The 20,517-nt window shown below is 42.5% G+C and overlaps 1 protein-coding gene across 1 annotated transcript in view; it reads right to left on the bottom strand.

The window, feature by feature from the left end:
• Positions 1-20,517, bottom strand: part of slc35f1 (solute carrier family 35 member F1) — a 96,674-nt gene that overhangs the window by 41,801 nt on the left and 34,356 nt on the right. The window contains exon 2 of the mRNA XM_082148266.1: positions 13,601-13,776. Within this exon, the coding sequence (XP_082004392.1) occupies positions 13,601-13,776 (176 nt within the window). The remainder of the gene's footprint in view (positions 1-13,600; positions 13,777-20,517) is intronic.

The following is a 20,517-nucleotide window of genomic DNA, read 5'->3' as shown; positions in this document are numbered from 1 at the left end:
TTATGTGTAGTTATCTTCTAGTCATTGATTAGCATATTCTGTCTTGATAATCTATAAATCATGTTCCTGGGTGCAGGGTTTATGTAAATTTTAGGGCTGGTGATGTCACTAACCGCAGAAGAATGTCATGTAGTCCCTACCAGCCATTTGTTGTAGTCCTTAAAAAGCAATTTCTTTAAAATAAAATATCTCCCTTTAATTTGAACTTTGAGCGTTGTAACTTTGCAGATGTGATTTATGCTCAAACAGCAACATTACACACTAACTAAAAGTTAGAAAAGTGAAATCATAATCAACCACCCCTATAATAAATCCAGACAACGGGGGGAAAAAAACAGTATCCACCAAATTTATAACAGAAAAAAATTTATTTGTGAAAAAAATTAACAGAATTTGGGGGAAAATAAGATGGATTTCATAGGGCCCTACATAAGTTATACCAGGAAGCATGAAAACAAAAAGTCATCACAGAGCAAATCCCAAAAGTTTGAATAATGTGAACTCACTCCAAAAAATCATTACCATTCATTCCATCGAGTATCATAACTGGCAAAACATGATTCATGTTGGGATGCAAAATGCTTATAAACCCTGAAGTTATTTTTTTAAATGGATGTTTCTCCGAGACACGCTGTGAAAAGATAAAATTGACTGATTTTGCTGTTGCAATCCACCAGGAAATCAAGCTTTGAAACATCTAAAAAATAATTGCGCCCTAATATCAGCGATTCAAACGGTTCCTGATGCCACATCTCTAGACGTGTGTAGATGCCAGAGTAAAAACAAATCGCAGCAGCGTAAAATCAATACCAGGGGTTTCGCATCAAAATGATTAATTAGCTTATTGAATGAAGCTCTTGGGGAGAGTTACAATTGCTGTACAAGTTGTACAAGCCTCTAATGTCAGATTATGGCAGTGATGAATGTGAGGGGGTGTGGCTCTTCACAGCTCAAGGCCAAAAGGCTCAGAGTAAATGACACTCTACACCTGCAGTAGACTCTGTTCTAAATGCCAGAGACTGGTGGTCTTAGGCCATGTGTCCACCGGAGCGTTTTTTCCTAACGTCAGCATATTCTTAAAAATTAGTTTTCAATGCAGCTTATTTAAAAACGCCAGGAGCGTGAAAAGGCGCTGAGCGTCTATCCATACTGAAACCTGCTGTTTTTTTCTGGATGGCAAGAGCTGAAAAATGCTCAATTCTGGTTAAAACGCAATGCTCATCACTGTCACTTTTTACCCAGCCGTCCAATCACAGTGGAGGAGGGGCGGGACAATTAACACACCGACCAACCGCCACATCCTGCTTGTACAATGGCAACAGATGACAATAACAAACAACAACATCATTGTATCAACATTTTTATATTCAGAAACAAACTATCTGTGAAATCAGATACTAGTGACACTTCAGCGGATATTCCATATAGCAACCAAAGCATCTCAACTGAAAAAAACACTGCGCCGCAGAATCACTCTCAAAATACAACATATATAAACAATGCTTTTGTAAAAACCTGAGCTGAAATAATAGCATATAATGAATACACTGTATTAACTAGTTTAGTTAACTACAGATTCATGTTTTAGAGACTGTAAATAATTTTCTGTGCATGCAACGGCATATTCAGTTATGCATTCTGACTGCCAAGTACAATGTGACTGTGCATTGTACATTTTTATATATGTTATGAATATATCTGATTAATCAAATGAATAAAATGTACCTAAACAAGAAAATATTTATTTGTTTATTTATCCACAACATATATACAACATAACTATTTACATTTGTACAGACAATGATAGAAATATCTTTGTGTTGTAGACTGGGTGAATGTAAATAATTTCGGCAAAGACGTATTCTCAACAAGAGTTATGAATTCTGACTACAATGTACAATGTGACTGTATGTGCAATGCAAAGGGTTATGTTTCTGTTGTGTATATAGCCAAATAAATTTAAATAAAAATATCCACAACATATTTTTTATAACAATTGTACAGACAATGTATATAAATAATCAAATGCCCAGTCAGTCCTGCATTTTATCACCAAAATGGGTTGAGCACTAAAACCTAAGGCAAAGCAGCTAAAAAACAAGTGCAGATTTCACACACAATTTCCTCTATTTTTCTACCACTTCCCTCGCATCAAACTGTTTTCAGCTTCTTTTTGTGATTATAACCGTTATTGCCACGCACTCGTTTCTCTTTGCCAGCGTCCACTTGGCAGCCATGGCACAGCTACGACAGATTGGTAAGAAGAATTCTGGCATGCAATTGCATTTGTTTTCTATTCCTGAAACAATGGGAGAGAGAAAGCCATATGCTGGGCAGACACAGTCCTACTGGAACAAGAGCTATTCTGACTCGGTTTGCATCCTCACACCGGGTAAATGGGCTATTCTGATACACAACGCTTCTCTCATGCTTTGAAAAGCTATTCTTTCAATTTTATCTTTCAATATCAGCGAACTTGATACTAATGCAGCTTACTTGATACAGTATCAAAAGGCCATTTATACAACGAAATTGGTGTCTGAACACCTCAGAAAACTACATCTGAAACAAACAGAAGCATCAGAATAACACGATTCTTTTCAAATACAAAAGACATTCCCACTGGGATAAAAAATTATAGAGTTGTTCCATTTTCAAAGGTTCCTCATGAACTGAAAGCTTTCTAAATGTATTAAATGTTGAAGGTGTATTTAATATTGCCTCTGATCATCAGCAGAGCGCAATGTTCTGGAATTGCCATCTGAATCAGGCTTAATGCACGGCAGAGCAAAACGCTGTCTCTTCAAACATTTCTGTAAGCCATCAGCATTAGCCTCGAGTAATTAATATCTGCCTGGCCGCATTAGCCCAGTACAGGAAACCAGATTATGCCTGCATGCACCGGTAAAAAGTGATGTATTTGGTGTGATTGGAAAGAGAGAGAGCGAAGACTGATATCCCTCCATAGCCCTTCTTCACTTCTGCAGTTTCATGGCTTAAATCCAATTTGAACGGAGCGCGAGGGTCACGACAGCTACAAGGTACACAGAAGAGGTGAGAAGAGACGACCGTCAGGAAGGAAATGAGAAAAGCAAGTTTCATTTTTACCAAGGCTATTGTAAGATGACAGCTTCTACGTTGTCGGACTGTACAAGATGAGCGTCATTGTTTGGCCGGAGCTCGTGGACACAGGGCGGCTGACAGGCACCTGCTCGTGTTGAACTCTCATTATTCTGAAAGCACACATTCCCAGCCCACTTTCTGAAGCGTGTGGTCATGTTTACCGAGGCTGCAGACACAACTCCTTGGTCACTGGAGTAGAACAAAGAGAGTGGGCCAATTTGGCAGGGGCAGTTTTGACGTGTCTACCCGACGGCTCAATCAGAGAAGCGTGCTTGAAATAATGAGTTTGTACGCAGTCTTTGTGTGCAATGTTAGCATGCTTCAAATTAAAGTTCCGCTAGGCTTGTCAATTAAAATGATGCATTATGGGGGGGGAAAGAGTTACAAAAAAAAGTCTAAAACTCGACTGAATGACTACTAGAGGTACTGAAAAGTCATCCAATAAACCCCAAAAGTTATCTATCACTATCTATCAAACAGTGTATAGCCTACTATCTGTTACCAAATATCACATTTTTTTCAGAAATTATTTTTTACTATATATAAAAATAACAGTCTATCTTCACCTTCCATCAAAACTTTGGTGTTCTGAAATTAACAAATCAAATGTAAACTCATGTCCCAGTTATAGTCACATTGTCAAATTTTTCTGATTAAATAAACATTACTTTACAGGAAATAAAGAAAAAAAATAAAAATGTTATTCTATTTTGTTCTATTTTTTCGTTCTAATATGCTGAATGTTCCAATCCAATCTGATCTCTGACCTATTATGCTGCCTGAATCATAATCATACATTATGATTCGTTGGCCAGAGGAGAACTGGCCCCGACTGACCCTAGTTTCTACCAAGGTTTTTTTCACCATTCTGTCACCTGATGGAGTTTTAGTTCCTTGCCATTGTCACCTTTTTCCACCTTTGGCTTTTGGCTTGCTTAGTTGAGGACATTTAATTTTCAACAATATTACTGATCTGCCTGCATTGACAAAATCATATGAGAACTGAACTGAGCTGGACGATGACATCACGGTTTTCTCCAGAGCGGCTATATATATATATGTATATATATATATATAAATAAATTAAATGAGCTAAAAATTAATTTAAATTAACTTTTTTACATAAGAAATTAACCATCACTGAACTTACTTAAGCTGGACTATGATGCTATTTTCTTCTAGAAACAAACTTTGTTGCATTATTTTCCTGTTATCTCTGTAAAGCTGCTTTGAAACAATCTGTATTGTAAAAAGCGCTATATAAATAAAGGTGACTTGACTTGACTATTTATTAAAACCAAGTATAAATCATCAAGTTAGTGTTTTAAGTGTTCATTTTTACATTTATTCCAAAATAATAACTAAAGGCAGTAACAATTTAAACAATATATTTTATTTGTGTATTGATGTTCAGCTGTTCTTTTTAATAGGCAACTTATTTTCGTATCATCAATCATTCTTGGTAAACACAGTCTGTCACAGGAAGATGTACCTTTAATTTCCCCAAGCTGATTGCTCATTAAAATAAACCCACTGTCATTATGTTTTCAGGGCATTTCAAGTTTGATTTTGACATGACATAAAGTGGTGATATCTAAGTGGCTGAGTTGTTTACTTACTTTTTAATTAGTAAAAGTCTGATATCCAAAGTCCCTTTCAGGCAAGTGATTTCACTCGGCGGCCATCTTTGAAACTATTTCAGTCATACAAGTGCAGCTCCTATCTCTTTGAATGGGGAAACATCAAATTCTCCAAAGCTGTTCACCAAACTAATGATTCAATTTCATATTTGAAATCATCAATGAAATCTGCCAACAAGTGCCTCAAATTTTGTTTCTAAAACATAACAAAAAAGACCCCTGCATCTTTCAGGTTGGACCAGCCAATGCACAAGCGCAGTCTTAACCGTGCGTTGCACTTTCTCCCATTTATCGTAAAATGAGTGCAACGTACTTTGTATATATAAAGTCTTTGGACAATCATCCTGAAGTTTATATTGCAATATTTATAAGTACATACCACATGTTACTTACTAATTACCAGTTAAATGGACATAAAATCTTGCACTTTCATTGAAATATTATATTCCAATAGACAAATAAACAGTTCAGTAGGTTTATACAAAAACATTTGAGAGTTCTGTAATAATATTTATTATTAATTCTTGGATAAAATTATGAAAGCTCATGGTGATTCCAAGAGTTATCAAAAAATCATTAACGGTCCTGTTTAGTCTTCAAAAACATGATTTATCCATTATTGGTCTGAAAAGGAGCTTATTAAAACAACCCCATTTCTTTAAAAAAAGATGAAAGACATGTGATATATTATAAATAGACTGTGAGTTGGCATATTTCTCAGCTCAGAACACGACTCTTTTCCATATCTATTCTTAGCCTGCTGAAAGTATGCCAGAAAACAGTGTGTCAAAGCTTTCTGTGTGGACGAGAGGCTGAACATGAAATCAATTAAGGAGTAAAACTTGATCTTGACACCTTTAACCTGACTTGCTGTCTAGACATTTCTATCCATTAAATGTTTAGAAATGTGAAACATATAATTACCATATCTGCATTAAGACAAGGCTTATTAAGCACTCCTACATGTTTCGTTTAGTACTACTAAATAAACAAAAGAAAGAGTGTTTGCCCACATTTAGGGTACATTTACACAACACATACAAACGTCAATGTTGTCAAAACGATTGCCGTTCACGGTAATGAACAAAAACGCTGTATTCTGCTGCCAGGCCAGTAGTTGGCGATGTCACTTTGTAAAGAAACACTGCACGCTTATAGATTGAACACATAATATGCATGAGCATGATGTCACAATTTTCACAAATTCGTGTTTTTGTAGTTTACACTGAGATGATAACGGTATTGATTTCAAGAACTTGGGGCTCTATCATACACCCGGCGCAATGCAGCGCCCAGCCCGACGCAGTTATCACATTGCCACGTTGTATAAATAGCAAATGCATTTGTGCACCCATGGGCGTGCTGGCCTGAAAACGAGGTGTGTTCAGGCGCATTGTTGGCGCATTGCTATTTTGAGGCATCTGAAATAGACTGCGCCATTGACCAATTGAAACCCGGTCTAAAGTCAATGGCGCAGCATTTTTTTGTTATTTAAAGAGCGCGTTAGTAACACTCTGGTTCTCTTACGAGAGGTCTCTCGTACTGCGTAAGATATCTTACGCTAGGGGAAAATCCTTTTCCGCGAGATATTGAAGCCAAAAATTATCCTTAATTTTGTAATAATGCAAAACGCGTTGCAGCAGCAATGCAGACATAGGCGAGACAGCTCGCGCGCCTATTGGCTGCTCTGCGGCAACTGCAGCAGCCTATCGAGCGAGGCCTGGTGTGACGCCAGACCCAATCAGGGCACTTCGCGCCCGCTGCGTCACGTCCCGCCGAAATGGGCGTGGTCTAGGCCTATAAATATCGCTCGCAGGCAGCTATTATCTGATTTTTCATCCTTCAAGCGAAGCACACGCATCGCTGGAGCTGGATTAGAAGCCGCGCCGTCGAGAGAGAGCACCTTCAGCGGGACGAGTCACTGAAGTCGCTGGCCGCGCCGCCTTCCTGCCTTCCTGCTGCGCTTTCCGGCGCTTATATCCTTCTCTTTTATTTGCACTGTATTTCTGTGTGTGTGTGTCGCCGCCGCGACACACATTTCTAAAAGAGCTAGCGTCTTTTTAAAGATGCCTTCCTGCGGCTCGTGCAGAGCCACACTCAGCGACGGGGACCGCCACGTGATCTGCGTTTCCTGCCTGGGTGAGGAACATGCAGCTCTCGCGCTCGCTGACGGCGGATGCCCTCACTGCGAGCTGATGGCAATGGCGACTCTGAGGACTCGCCTAGCCGTCTTCACCGAGACTGCTCCCCCGCCCGCCGCGGCGTCGCGCCGTAAAAAGCGCCGTGCCCAGCGGGCCCCGGAACCCTCCCTCAGCCGCCAAAGCTCGCCGGTTCGCCCGCTTGCTTCCCCGGCTTCTTCTGTTTCGCTTCCTGACGGACAGCGGCCGCCGTCTGCCGCCGCTTCCGTTGATATCGCGGATGAGGAAGCCCTGCTGGGAGAGGATGATTCCTGCTCTATCCTGGCGTCAGGCAGTGAGGATTGGGCGGGCTCTGAGGACCCCGCACCCCCTGCCCGCACTTCGTCAGGCAAGAGAGCTTCTATTGAGACGGAACTCATGCGAGTACTCGCACAGGCCGCGGCGAGCCTCGGCCTCGAGTGGTCTTCGCCTGAGCAGCCCGCTCACAACCGGCTGGATGGATTTTTCCTGCCTGGGGAGCGCGCTTCGCCTGTGTCCAGACCGGCGCCTTTTCTTCCTGAGTTACACGAAGAAGTCGCCAAGTCCTGGAGCGCCCCCTATTCTGCTAGAGTGCGTCCTGCTGTTTCTTTGGCATTCTCCGCCGTTGACGATGCCAAGAACAGAGGATACCTCTCGCTGCCGCCGGTTGAAGAGGCGATAGCGGCCCACTTATGCCCGCCCTCCGCTGGACGGCGCGCTAAGCCGGCCCTGCCCTCTAAAGCTTGCCGCACGACGTCGAGCTTGCTCCACCGCGCTTTCTCCGCCGCCGGGCAAGCTGCGTCAGCGTTGCACACCATGGCAACGCTCCAGATCTTCCAGGCCGATCTCCTCCGTAAGCTGGATGAGGAAGGACCTGACGCGATCTGTGTGCCGGACTTAAGGAGTGCCACGGACCTCGCTCTTCGTGCTACTAAGTCCGCAGCGCAAGCCATTGGACGGACTATGGCTTCTCTCACCGTGTCTGAGAGACATCTCTGGCTGACGCTCTCGGAAATGGCCGAGTCTGAACGCACCGCGTTCCCTCGACGCCCCGCTTTCCGCCACAGGCCTCTTTGGATCCTCCGTCAAAGATTTCGCGGAGAGATTCGCAGAGGTACAGAAAGCGTCTCAGGCCATGAAGCACTTCCTCCCGAAGCGCTCCAGCTCTGCAGCAGGCCGTGCGAAACCGTCTGCTCAGAGCTCACAGCCACAGCCACCGTCCACTGCCTCCACTTCACAGCGCCGCCAGGCCAGAAGCGCGAGACCGCGCTCCCGCTCATCCGGTCGCCGCCCCGCAGGACGCGGCTCGCGACCTAGGATCACGGTGAAGCCCGAGGCCCCGAAGTCGTCCTAGCACAGCTAGGAAAACGACGGTGTTCCAGTCCCGCTGCGGCCGGACTCACACCAAAGCTATTCGCTCGTCCAGTTCCAGAAAATGTGACTGTTCCAGTGTTTTCTGCAGCCAACAAGTCGGTTCTGTCACCCGCTTGCCTGCACACAAATGCCGTTTTCACGGCTACCCAGATAAATCCCCAAAAGAGTGTATTTTCTGGTGTCCCGGCCACGGCCGATGGTGTTTCGTGTGTAGTAAGAATGCCCACTGCCCAGTGCCCATCCCTACACATAAGCACAGCCTGTCACACAGGGCTCGCGCACATAAAACCGACTCAGATCGGTTGCGCTTCAAACATGGTGAACGTGCCCACTACCCAGTGCCCACTAACACCACGTTATGCATGTCTCACGGTTTCTGTAAAAACGAAACCAACGTGCACTCGCTTCACACAAGCGAACGATGCTTTCAGTGTGATAAATGTGCCCGCTGTCCCGCGCCCACATCCACACATAGACATGACAGTTCCCACGGGAACCGCCCAGCCCTCCCCCTCGCGGTTAACCACCGTAGAGGAGTCGAGCGCGGGCAATCTGCCCGCTGTCATCAGCGCGCCCCATGCCTCAAATGTCACGAGCGACACGCTTGTGTTACAGCACACCGAAGCTTCTCCATCGCTGAGCGAGCGGAGCGCGCTTCGTATTCGACCCCTAGCTATCCATGCAGACGCATGGGCAAAGCTACCCGGGGTTTCGAAGTGGGTGCTGAACATTATAGAAAGAGGCTATTCGCTGCAGTTTCGCCGACGCCCTCGCCGCTATGTGGCGCGCGTCGAGACCACGGTAAAAACAGAAGTAGCACATCTACTTCGAGCCGAAGTGACGAAACTATTGAGCAAAGGGGCCATAGAACCTCTCTCTCAAGATCAGAGCGAGGGAGGGCTATACAGCAGATACTTCCTGGTACCGAAAAAAGACGGGGGTCTCAGACCCATACTAGATCTAAGGCAGCTGAACAAAGTGCTTGTGAAGCGACAGTTCAGGATGCTCACGACCAGGCAAATCCTTGTGCAGATTCGCCAAGGAGATTGGTTTGTGTCAATAGATCTGAAAGACGCGTATTTTCAAATACAGATAGCGTCACGTCACAGGCGATATTTGAGATTCGCCTTCGAGGGCCAGGCATATCAGTACACAGTCCTGCCGTTCGGTTTGTCCCTAGCACCCCGTACATTTACGAAGTGCATGGACGCGGCGCTCGCACCCCTCAGAATGAGAGGCATGCGAGTGCTGAACTATTTGGACGATTGGCTGATTCTAGCGCAATCTCGCGCAGTGCTCATAGAACACACGACCATTTTACTCGATCACCTCGAGGATTTGGGTCTGAGTGTCAATTGGGCGAAGAGCTCCCTGTCACCCAGTCAGAAAATATCTTTCCTGGGCACAGAACTGGACTCACTATCCATGATAGCGCGACTATCACAACAGCGCGCGGTAGACATTCGACGCACAGCGAACTCTTTTCGCTGCGGCGCGTCTGTCCCGCTCAAAAGATTTCAGAAGATGCTAGGTCTCATGGCCTCAGCATCGTCAGTGCTCCAGCTGGGTCTGCTACGCATGCGCCCGCTGCAGTTTTGGCTGAAAGCGCGAGTCCCACGCGAAGCGTGGGCACCCGGTTTGCTTCGCCTCAGGGTCAATCAGAAATGCGTTACAGCTCTGAAACCCTGGAAAGCGAACGACTGGTACCAATCAGGTGTAAGCCTGGGGACTTCCTCGAGGGTGAAAGTGGTGTCCACGGACGCGTCCACCTCGGGATGGGGAGCGCTGCTCGAGGGCAGACCGTTCTTCGGCCAGTGGTCAGAACGGGAGAAGCTCCTGCACATAAACTGCCTCGAAATGCTGGCAGTAGACAACGCACTGACGCGTTTTTGTCCCCAAATAAAAGGTCACCACGTCTTGGTCCGTTCGGACAACATGTCTGTGGTGTCCTACATAAATCGCCAGGGCGGCATCAGATCCGAGAAACTGTACAGGCTGGCAGAACGCCTCCTAGTATGGGCTCAGTGCAACCTGCGCTCGCTCAGAGCAGCGCACGTGCCAGGGATCATGAATATAGGACCAGACAGACTGTCCAGGAACAATGTTCCGGCAGGCGAATGGTCCCTACACCCACAGACAGTCCAACTGCTGTGGAAGAAATTCGGCAGAGCGAAAGTGGACCTGTTTGCGTCTCAAGAAAACGCTCACTGTCAAGAATTTTTCTCCAAGAGCAGGAGCGCGCTGTCCCATGTGTGGCCCCGCCGCCCGCTCTATGCTTTTCCCCCCGTCTCTCTCCTGCCTCAGGTGATAGAACGGATCAGGGAAGAAGGATGCTCAGTACTGCTGGTAGCACCGTTCTGGAAAAACCAACCTTGGTTCCCAGCCGTGATGCAGTTAGCAAGTACTGCCCCGTGGCCAGTACCAGTGAGGAGAGATCTCCTCTCACAGGCCCGCGGCTCGATCTGGCATCCTCACCCGGAACTATGGTCCCTTCATGTCTGGGCCATCAACGGGTACATGTTGGACTCCCTAAAGGAGTATTAAACACGATCACGCAGGCTAGAGCTCCGTCTACAAGACGACTCTATTCTTCGAAATGGTCAGTGTTTTCGGGCTGGTGCACAGCCCGTGGTGTGTCACCCACAAACTGTGATGTGACGGAGGTGCTTTCCTTCCTACAAGAGCTGTTGGATGGGGGCAGGGCCCCCTCCACGCTCAAAGTTTATGTGGCGGCTATAGCAGCGTTCTCAGAAACAACGCTTGGTCAGTCAATAGGAAGGAACGATTTAGTCATCCGCTTCCTTAGAGGAGCTAAGAGACTGAATCCTCCCAGACCTCCCTCAGTCCCCGTATGGGACCTTTCTACGGTTCTGGAAGCCATGAAAGGTGCGCCATTTGAGCCTTTGCAGTCAATCGATTTAAAACACCTGTCTTTCAAAACAGTGTTTTTGCTGGCTCTCGCTTCAGTGAAGCGCATAGGGGATCTGCACGCGCTCTCTGTGAGCGCGGCGTGCATGGAGTTTGGGCCCAATGACTCAAAAGTTATACTCAAACCTAAGCACGGTTATGTTCCAAAATCCCTCAACACACCGTTTAGGGCGCAGATTATCTCTCTGTCAGCCCTACCGGTCCCTGATGAGGAAAGAGACGCGAGCCTCCTTTGCCCAGTCAGGGCATTACGAGCTTATGTGTCTCGCTCGTCTGTTTTCAGACAGACGGAACAGCTCTTTGTTTCGTTTAGCGGACGTTCTAAGGGACTAGCCGCGTCGAAACAGAGCCTATCCAGATGGATAGTTGATGCTATAGCGCTGGCATACGCCTCCAAGGGCATGCAGTGCCCTTTGGGTGTCAGAGCGCATTCCACGAGAGGCATGGCCTCTTCGTGGGCCTGGTCAAGTGGGTTTGCCTTGCAAGATATTTGTATGGCGGCAGGCTGGGCCTCCCCGTCTACATTTATAAGGTTTTATAACCTAGAGGTTCCCGCCCTGCAGGCCAGGCTGCTGTCGGTCTAAACTACCAGTATTATCTGACCTGATGCGTTCAGCTCAGAATGCTGCGTTTGCTGAGCACAGCTCGATGTTCGACAGTTTAAAGCTGGGCAAACTGTGTAAGACCCACATTTTTTCCCATCAGTTCAGGCCGTACCCCGCCCTGTCTGTATGATGAAATTCGCGTCCCTTCGACGCTACTTTATGTGGAAAAGTGAGGCTGCACCCCTCCTTCTTCCCGGACTCTCTGTGAGTTCACTGAGTGATTGTGCACTATATGTACCCCGGGCTTTCGCCCTTGGGTCTTTGGTGTCAGATCTCAGCATGCACGGCGTTTTACATTGGGTCCCCTAGCGTAAGATATCTTACGCAGTACGAGAGACCTCTCGTAAGAGAACGTACTCGGTTACTAACGTAACCTCGGTTCTCTCTAGAAGAGGGAACGAGTACTGCGTATCTTGCCGTGCATGCACACGCTCTGGTTGCTTCGATGATGAAAAACCAGATAATAGCTGCCTGCGAGCGATATTTATAGGCCTAGACCACGCCCATTTCGGCGGGACGTGACGCAGCGGGCGCGAAGTGCCCTGATTGGGTCTGGCGTCACGCCAGGCCTCGCTCGATAGGCTGCTGCAGTTGCCGCAGAGCAGCCAATAGGCGCGCGAGCTGTCTCGCCTATGTCTGCATTGCTGCTGCAACGCGTTTTGCATTATTACAAAATTAAGGATAATTTTTGGCTTCAATATCTCGCGGAAAAGGATTTTCCCCTTGCGTAAGATATCTTACGCAGTACTCGTTCCCTCTTCTAGAGAGAACCGAGGTTACGTTAGTAACCGAGTACGTTTTTACACACACAGGTAGTGCAGCAGCAGCACACAAACATGCCAAATATTACAAATAAAAAGATTACAATGTAAAAGATTAATATTGTGTACATAAAGATATGGTGGAATCCGGCTTGCCCCGTAGATGGTCTGCTTGCGCGCTTTAACCTTTAGCAGATCCGTTTGCACTTTCATAGCCAGTTGCGCTTGTGCCATGGCGGATTCGCTATATGATGTTTCATTCAAGCCCAGAGCCCTCTCCTCGGACAGCACGCCAAATATGCATACCATTTATTCTATCCGACTTATTTGTAAGTGTGAACTCATGCTTAGATCGTTAAAATAGGGCCCTCGCACTTTGAAACCCGTTTTCAAAAGTTTGCGAATTTCAGGCCCCCAAAACGCCATTGTTCTGTTAATGAATGTCAAAAACGGATAATTTTTTTTCTATTTTTTGTTTTTTGTTTTTTTTCATTGTGTAAACGGCACCTTACTTAGTTTACAATTTATTTACAAATAAATACAAGCTGACATTCTATGTTTACTTCTGGGAATTTTTTTACAAAAGTAGAATATAATGAATTAATCTTTTTATTTCACATATTCAAAATCATTATATTATTTTAAATAACTTATTATTTAGAAAGAGAAATATTATAAAACATAAAATAAATAAGATAAAAAATATAACTTTAATATAAAATATAAGAATTAAACGCAGGACCTTTTTCCTTTAAAAAAAACAGCCTGACTGACAGATTTTTGTATAGAAACAGGCAAGTAGTTTTGAAAGTTTCTGCCAGAGTCCCAGAAGATGTCAGAGAGAAATTGAATGAAAAAAACTTGAAATAACCTTTTTCTGACAGTCTTTAATAAAAAATGTATGTTCCCATGGTCTAATCATTGCCTTGTCTTACAGATAACCTCACGTTATGTTTTCATTTGACAGTATTTTTATTAAACTACACAGAAACCAGAGAGGAGCCGCCCCTTACCTTGCCTGACTGCAAGCGTGGTAGTGTAGACCAGGAACAGCAGGATGTAGTTGAGAAAGCTCTGAAACACAGGGGTGTTGGCGTGGTAATCATCCGCCAGGTATTTGCTGGTCAGGCCAATCCCACAGATGAGCAGCGATAAGACCTGGCCGAGGGCCAGCGTGATGAGAAGTTCCCTGTGAACGGAAACCCAGGAGTCAGTCCCATATCACACACATCCAGAGAAACTGTACTGTAAGTATGTACTGCCTCTCCCTATTGCAGAGGCATCTCTTCTCTTCTCTGATGGTGTTTTCTGGTGCGAGGACGAGACAACTAATCAATTCCCCAACAAATATTCTCTGATTATGTAATCCTTATGAAACATTAACTCTCTAAACTTCATCTTTTCAGCCGACACTGACTAAATTATTAAAATGTTCTGTTCAATTAAGTCTTCCCACCCCCACACACACAAACACAAACACACACTCTTAAGAAAAATGGTTCTGAACAACAGTACCAAATTAAGGTTCTTGGGCTTGTAATAATAGCAGAACCCTTTTTGGTGCTAAATAGAACCCTTTTTAGAAGGTTCCATAAAGAACTATGCTTTGAAAATGCTATATAGGGCCTTAATGGTGTTATAAATAACCTTTTCATTAATATTAGTATTTATTACATGGCTTGGTTGAATTATAATGTAGAATGTGGTCTGTTATTTCTTGATATTGGACCTCTACTAAGTATAACACACCGTTGCCATGAAAAACAGAGCTTCGCGTCGGGGTCCTGATCAGCCTGTCGGGGTTGTATTCGCTATAACAACCGCCTCGCTCTACATTATCCCTTACATAGTATCTTCATATTATTAATATTACTATTATTAATATAATTATTTATTAATATAGTTTTTTTTAGTCCTCTATGCCTGGTCTCATTTCTTGTTGCCTCTACTTAGGTTTTACATTTAATAAAAAAACAGCATGTTGTGTCAATTTAGGTACTTGTATTTTTTTATTGACATGGCAGATTGTTGCAAAAATCACAGTGTTCTAACAACAGTTGTTAGCTGAATACATTAATAAATAACAATTGACACCGAACACGATATAGATGTAATGAAGACAGTGAAATATCTTCACAATCCCCTATGATGTCTTTACGTCCTTCATTATGTGTGTATTCTGAGTGGCAGTTTCTCTCTGCAGATGATGAGGTTATGATACGTGACAGCATCTGAAATACACAATTGAGTTTAGAGTTACATTGTGTCTCTTCCATTTGATTATGTAAAAACAAATTATGTTCATGAAGGCCAAAATTAGCTTTACCATGTTAAAAGGAAAAAGTAATAAAGTCACGGGATAGCTTTAATATTTTTTGTGACTTGGTATGTTTAGGCATAAAGTCATAATTTACAAATATCATCAATTTTACATCTCTGTTACTTACTTTGCGGAGAAGAGAAGATGAGTATCCTTAACTGAACAGAGCTGCTCACACTTACATGTTCTGTTAAACTAAAAAAAGAAAAAGACATGATTGTTAGGAAAGGATTGTTATAATTTTTAGACATTTTAAGAAATAAATAATTTACCTGTTGAGAGTATGTTGACAGTATGTGTAGTAACTGTAGTTGTATCCCAGCAAACATTGGTCCGACAGCAACGTCGTGTCCCTGGCCAAAAATAGTCGCGGTAGGACAGCATAAATTGGTAAAAAAATATTAGAACAGATAACGTCAAAGACGTCCGTTCAACTTTCATCTTGGAACTATTTTTCAACCATGACGGGACGTGTCGGAGAGACGTCTTTTCGACGGTCATCAAACGTCCAAATGTTTTGCTGGGATAGCTGAGCTCCAGGAAATCAGTAATGAGGAGGCTTTGACAGTTACAGATTTGAAAAACAAAAAGGTGGGAATAAAGAACCCTGAACTCTAACGATACGGTTCTAAATTTGAACTGTTACGTGTAAAGAACCTTTAAAGAACCATCTTTTTTGAGAGTGAGTGCACAAAAGTTTACATGCAGAATCTGCAAAATGTTAATATTTTTTACAAAATGCAAGGCATCTACTACACACAGTATTACAAATCAAAAGGCCTATGTAAAGAAAAGGGTATTTTTTTCTTTTGGACTACATGTAAACATCTGTCCATCTGTTTACATAAAAAAAAACAAAAAAACATGACTTTTCATGATGCCTCTTATTTTGTAAAAATGTATGAATATGTATTAACATATATATTGTCACTCTAAATAACTTTAATGTAATTAGCTACATTTTGTTGGTACAGTAGCTTGTAATGTTGTAGATGATTGTTTTTTTCCAAAAGGACAGCTCAGCTGTACTTTAAATTATTTAGCTTTTAGCTTTGCAAGTATTAAAATAACTTTCTCAAAACTGGTGACCTCCCATCGAGCAAGCTGTCTTCCGCATCCTTCTCGTCAGATTTACGTGATGATAAAATCACACCAGCTGTCGTGGTGATAAACAAACCACCTTCCTGTAATTCATCAACACAGTTCATCAGATTTGGCATTTTCTGGGTGGTGTCATATGGTTAGTTACAGGTGGTGGTAGTGAACAGATCAGTAAAATCCACCTCAGAGCTGCCGGTGCAACAGGGCATGTTTAATTGTTAGTGCAGTATGTGTGTGTGCTTGTGTGCCTGAGTGTGTGACAGTCCAATTGGTGGGATCAGAGCCCTGAAGAGAACGCAGGAAATGCAGGCGTGTGGATCCCGGTGAGGGAATGAACTGTCAATCAACTGGCCTTAAATGTAGGGGACTTGCCCTCACTTCAAAAACCCCATCCAGCTCCCCAGTGAACACAGTGCATACTAAATGAGCCAGTGCTCATGCACCCACACGAGTAACGAATGAAGCACGCATACAGGTTAGTTCCAGAGACAACATGCTGGAAGATGAAAGAGACGGAGCATTATAAAAAAAAAACATGCTGCATTGGTACACTGTTAACGACAAGGCGGAAAAGAAAATAGGGCAGGAAAAAAACATAATGTTTTTGTCCTTCCTTTCAGAAAAATCCTCTTAGTCGTACAACAGAGATAATAAAATAAATGTTGCTCTTTGTTAGGTAATCGAAAAGTGGATTAGAGGCTACTTGAAAATAAAAGTCCGGTCTTACGATTACAAGAAATCGAAAATGTCTGTCTGTATACATACAGTACATATACATGTAAATCTCTGTATATATATATATATTTCTGTGTGTGTGTGTGTGTGTGTGTGTGTGTGTGTATATATATATATATATATATATATATATATATATATATATATATATATATATATACATATATACATATATATATGTATATATGTATATATATATTTATATTATGTATATATATACATATATATATATACAGTACATACATATATATATATATATATATATATATATGTATATGCATATATATATATATACACTCACCTAAAGGATTATTAGGAACACCATACTAATACTGTGTTTGACCCCCTTTCGCCTTCAGAACTGCCTTAATTCTACGTGGCATTGATTCAACAAGGTGCTGAAAGCATTCTTTAGAAATGTTGGCCCATATTGATAGGATAGCATCTTGCAGTTGATGGAGATTTGTGGGATGCACATCCAGGGCACGAAGCTCCCGTTCCACCACATCCCAAAGATGCTCTATTGGGTTGAGATCTGGTGACTGTGGGGGCCATTTTAGTACAGTGACCTCATTGTCATGTTCAAGAAACCAATTTGAAATGATTCGAGCTTTGTGACATGGTGCATTATCCTGCTGGAAGTAGCCATCAGAGGATGGGTACATGGTGGTCATAAAGGGATGGACGTGGTCAGAAACAATGCTCAGGTAGGCCGTGGCATTTAAACGATGCCCAATTGGCACTAAAGGGCCTAAAGTGTGCCAAGAAAACATCCCCCACACCATTACACCACCACCACCAGCCTGCACAGTGGTAACAAGGCATGATGGATCCATGTTCTCATTCTGTTTACGCCAAATTCTGACTCTACCATCTGAATGTCTCAACAGAAATCGAGACTCATCAGACCAGGCAACATTTTTCCAGTCTTCAACTGTCCAATTTTGGTGAGCTCGTGCAAATTGTAGCCTCTTTTTCCTATTTGTAGTGGAGATGAGTGGTATCCGGTGGGGTCTTCTGCTGTTTTAGCCCATCCGCCTCAAGGTTGTGCGTGTTGTGGCTTCACAAATGCTTTGCTGCATACCTCGGTTGTAACGAGTGGTTGTTTCAGTCAAAGTTGCTCTTCTATCAGCTTGAATCAGTCGGCCCATTCTCCTCTGACCTCTAGCATCAACAAGGCATTTTCGCCCACAGGACTGCCGCATACTGGATGTTTTTCCCTTTTCACACCATTCTTTGTAAACCCTAGAAATGGTTGTGCATGAAAATCCCAGTAACTGAGCAGATTGTGAAATACTCAGACCGGTCCGTCTGGCACCAACAACCATGCCACGCTCAAAATTGCTTAAATCACCTTTCTTTCCCATTCTGACATTCAGTTTGGAGTTCAGGAGATTGTCTTAACCAGGGCTGCGTTTCCCAAAAGCATCGTAAGCCTAAGTTGATCGTAAAAACGATCGTACGACTGATCTTAATATTACGGTCTGTTTCCCAAAAGCATCGTAGCTTAAGTAGCACTTGAAAATCTTCGTAGATCTACGAGTGCTCTGGAGTAATCGTACATCACCAAGTTCATCGTAAGAAGACAGATTTATGAGGACACCTGCAGGACAACCGGCAGATTACACCTTTAACTTTATTCAAATGCAATGTGATTATAATATAAGGTTTGATTGTACTTTATTGTTCTTTTTTTGTTGTTGGTTAAATTAATGTATAAATTAAATAATTAAAAAGGTCAGAAAACAAAACAAAAAATAGAAATAATTTAATCTAATAATTTTAATCAAAATTAAATGAATGAACAAAAAATAAATAAAAGAAATCCTTTTAATCTGTTAAAAATTACATCTTTGTTTCACTCTATCTCCTCTAAAAGGACATTAATTTCATCTTTTTGAAAGGAATCTTTTTTTATTTATTTTTTTTAGCTATTTTGTCAGTGCCTCCGCCTGTAGGTGCTTTATATAGACTTGTCTTGATTGCTAATCCACAACAGATGACAATTATTAGGTTAAACGTTCCATATAAGGTTATGTTTCAGCACTTCACGAATGGACAGCGACTCTTAAGTAGCACGTAGAGCGCATTCTCGCGCGTTCATGTTAAGTGCATTTTTGGGAAACGCTCGTGGAATTGCTGCGAGCGTTCGTAACCTTGCACGTAGAAAGCGCTCTTAAGAGCTAAGATACATCGTTATCGGGAAACCCGGCCCAGGACCACACCCCTAAATGCATTGAAGCAACTGCCATGTGATTGGTTGATTAGATAATTGCATTAATGAGAAATTGAACAGGTGTTCCTAATAATGCTTTAGGTGAGTGTATATGTATATATATACTGTATATATATATTATGTATTGTCTTTCGAACAATCAGAAAGTAATGACACTGATTTGAGGTTCACAAATATTAATTATTATTGATTCAGTAACAGCTCTAATGGATTCAGTGAACGATTAAAACTGAATCATCTCACTGAATTGACTCGAACTGGTAACTAGCATCCATATATATATATATATATATATATATATATAAAGGATATATTAAATAAATCAGATTTAATATATAAAATTAATCAAATCATAAGAGTCATTCGTTCGTGAGTCAGACTGCACTGTTTGTGCTGTGTTTGTTTTTGTGTGCAGCCAGCAAAGATAAAACCGAATGCCATTCTATATTGTATTATTATTTACGATACACAGTATTCTTCATCCTAATAACATTTAACTCAGACTGCAAGCCCATTTACTCAGGTAAAATATAATTTCCCGTGCTGTGGTCCAGTAGATTCAGTAGCGGTGCAAAAAACAATGGTAGAGGTAAATTAGATGTGCTTATCTATTCAAGGTAGAATTTCAGAGCCAAACACTGCAATTAACGACAATAAAACAGCTTTGAGACTTTGAAAAGGTTACTGAAAACTTCATTGTTGTTGTTATTTCCGCAGTCACATTAAAAAGCTGTCCTCATTACAAGACAAAAGCTTATTTGTTACACAATTAGCTGCAGCCTAAAACCCTATCCAAAATGGTAAATTTGATGAGGATTTGCACTCTCGTGGCTTTCAGTATGAGTATCTGTGAAGTGCATGAGACCGTAGAGTTTCCTATTTGTCATTTTATTTCAGATGGATGCTCACGAAAGTACCACATTTGTGGTTGCCACAAAGACAAAAACAACTCTATTTACCAAGGAAGAATATTCAACTATAGCAGAATAATTTCACCAAGACAAAGACCATGAACAGGTGAAATTCTCGCATTCAAGTGAACAACAATCAGTGAAAGAAAAGTATCATATACTTGAGGTTAACCCAAGTACATTTGTTACCACAGGCGATTCTAGGATTTCAGTCTTAGGGAGGCTCAGCCTTTAATCTGAGCATGAGCTGATGGAGCTCAGAGGAATATTTCTGCTTTAAGTGTGAGAGGTCACAAGTTCAAATCTTGCTTAACTGATCATTTGTTATTAAATAAACAAATTAAAATGCCATCTTTTTGTCAGTAGATGTATTTCAGTAATCATGGCCTATTTGGTTGCATTTATCTTGTGATTTCACTGGAACGGAGAGCGCTCAAATGAGACGGATGAGAAACTTTAAAGTCTTTTAATAATGCAATAACCTCACATAGCTTATTGAAGTCGCTGTCTTCAGCATATGTGAAGACAGATCACAGAATCACAGATTTGTTTTAGGGGGACTGACAGCTGAAGTTCCTCTAAATAGTGTCTACTAGCAATGTTTGTTACCACGTCTTAGTTGTCAAA

Source organism: Leuciscus leuciscus (genome assembly GCF_965113295.1).
Source record: "Leuciscus leuciscus genome assembly, chromosome: 19".
Taxonomy (NCBI): Eukaryota; Metazoa; Chordata; class Actinopteri; order Cypriniformes; family Leuciscidae; genus Leuciscus; species Leuciscus leuciscus.
The sequence above is the reverse complement of the archived record's forward strand: the minus strand, read 5'-3'. Positions and strand labels throughout refer to the sequence as shown.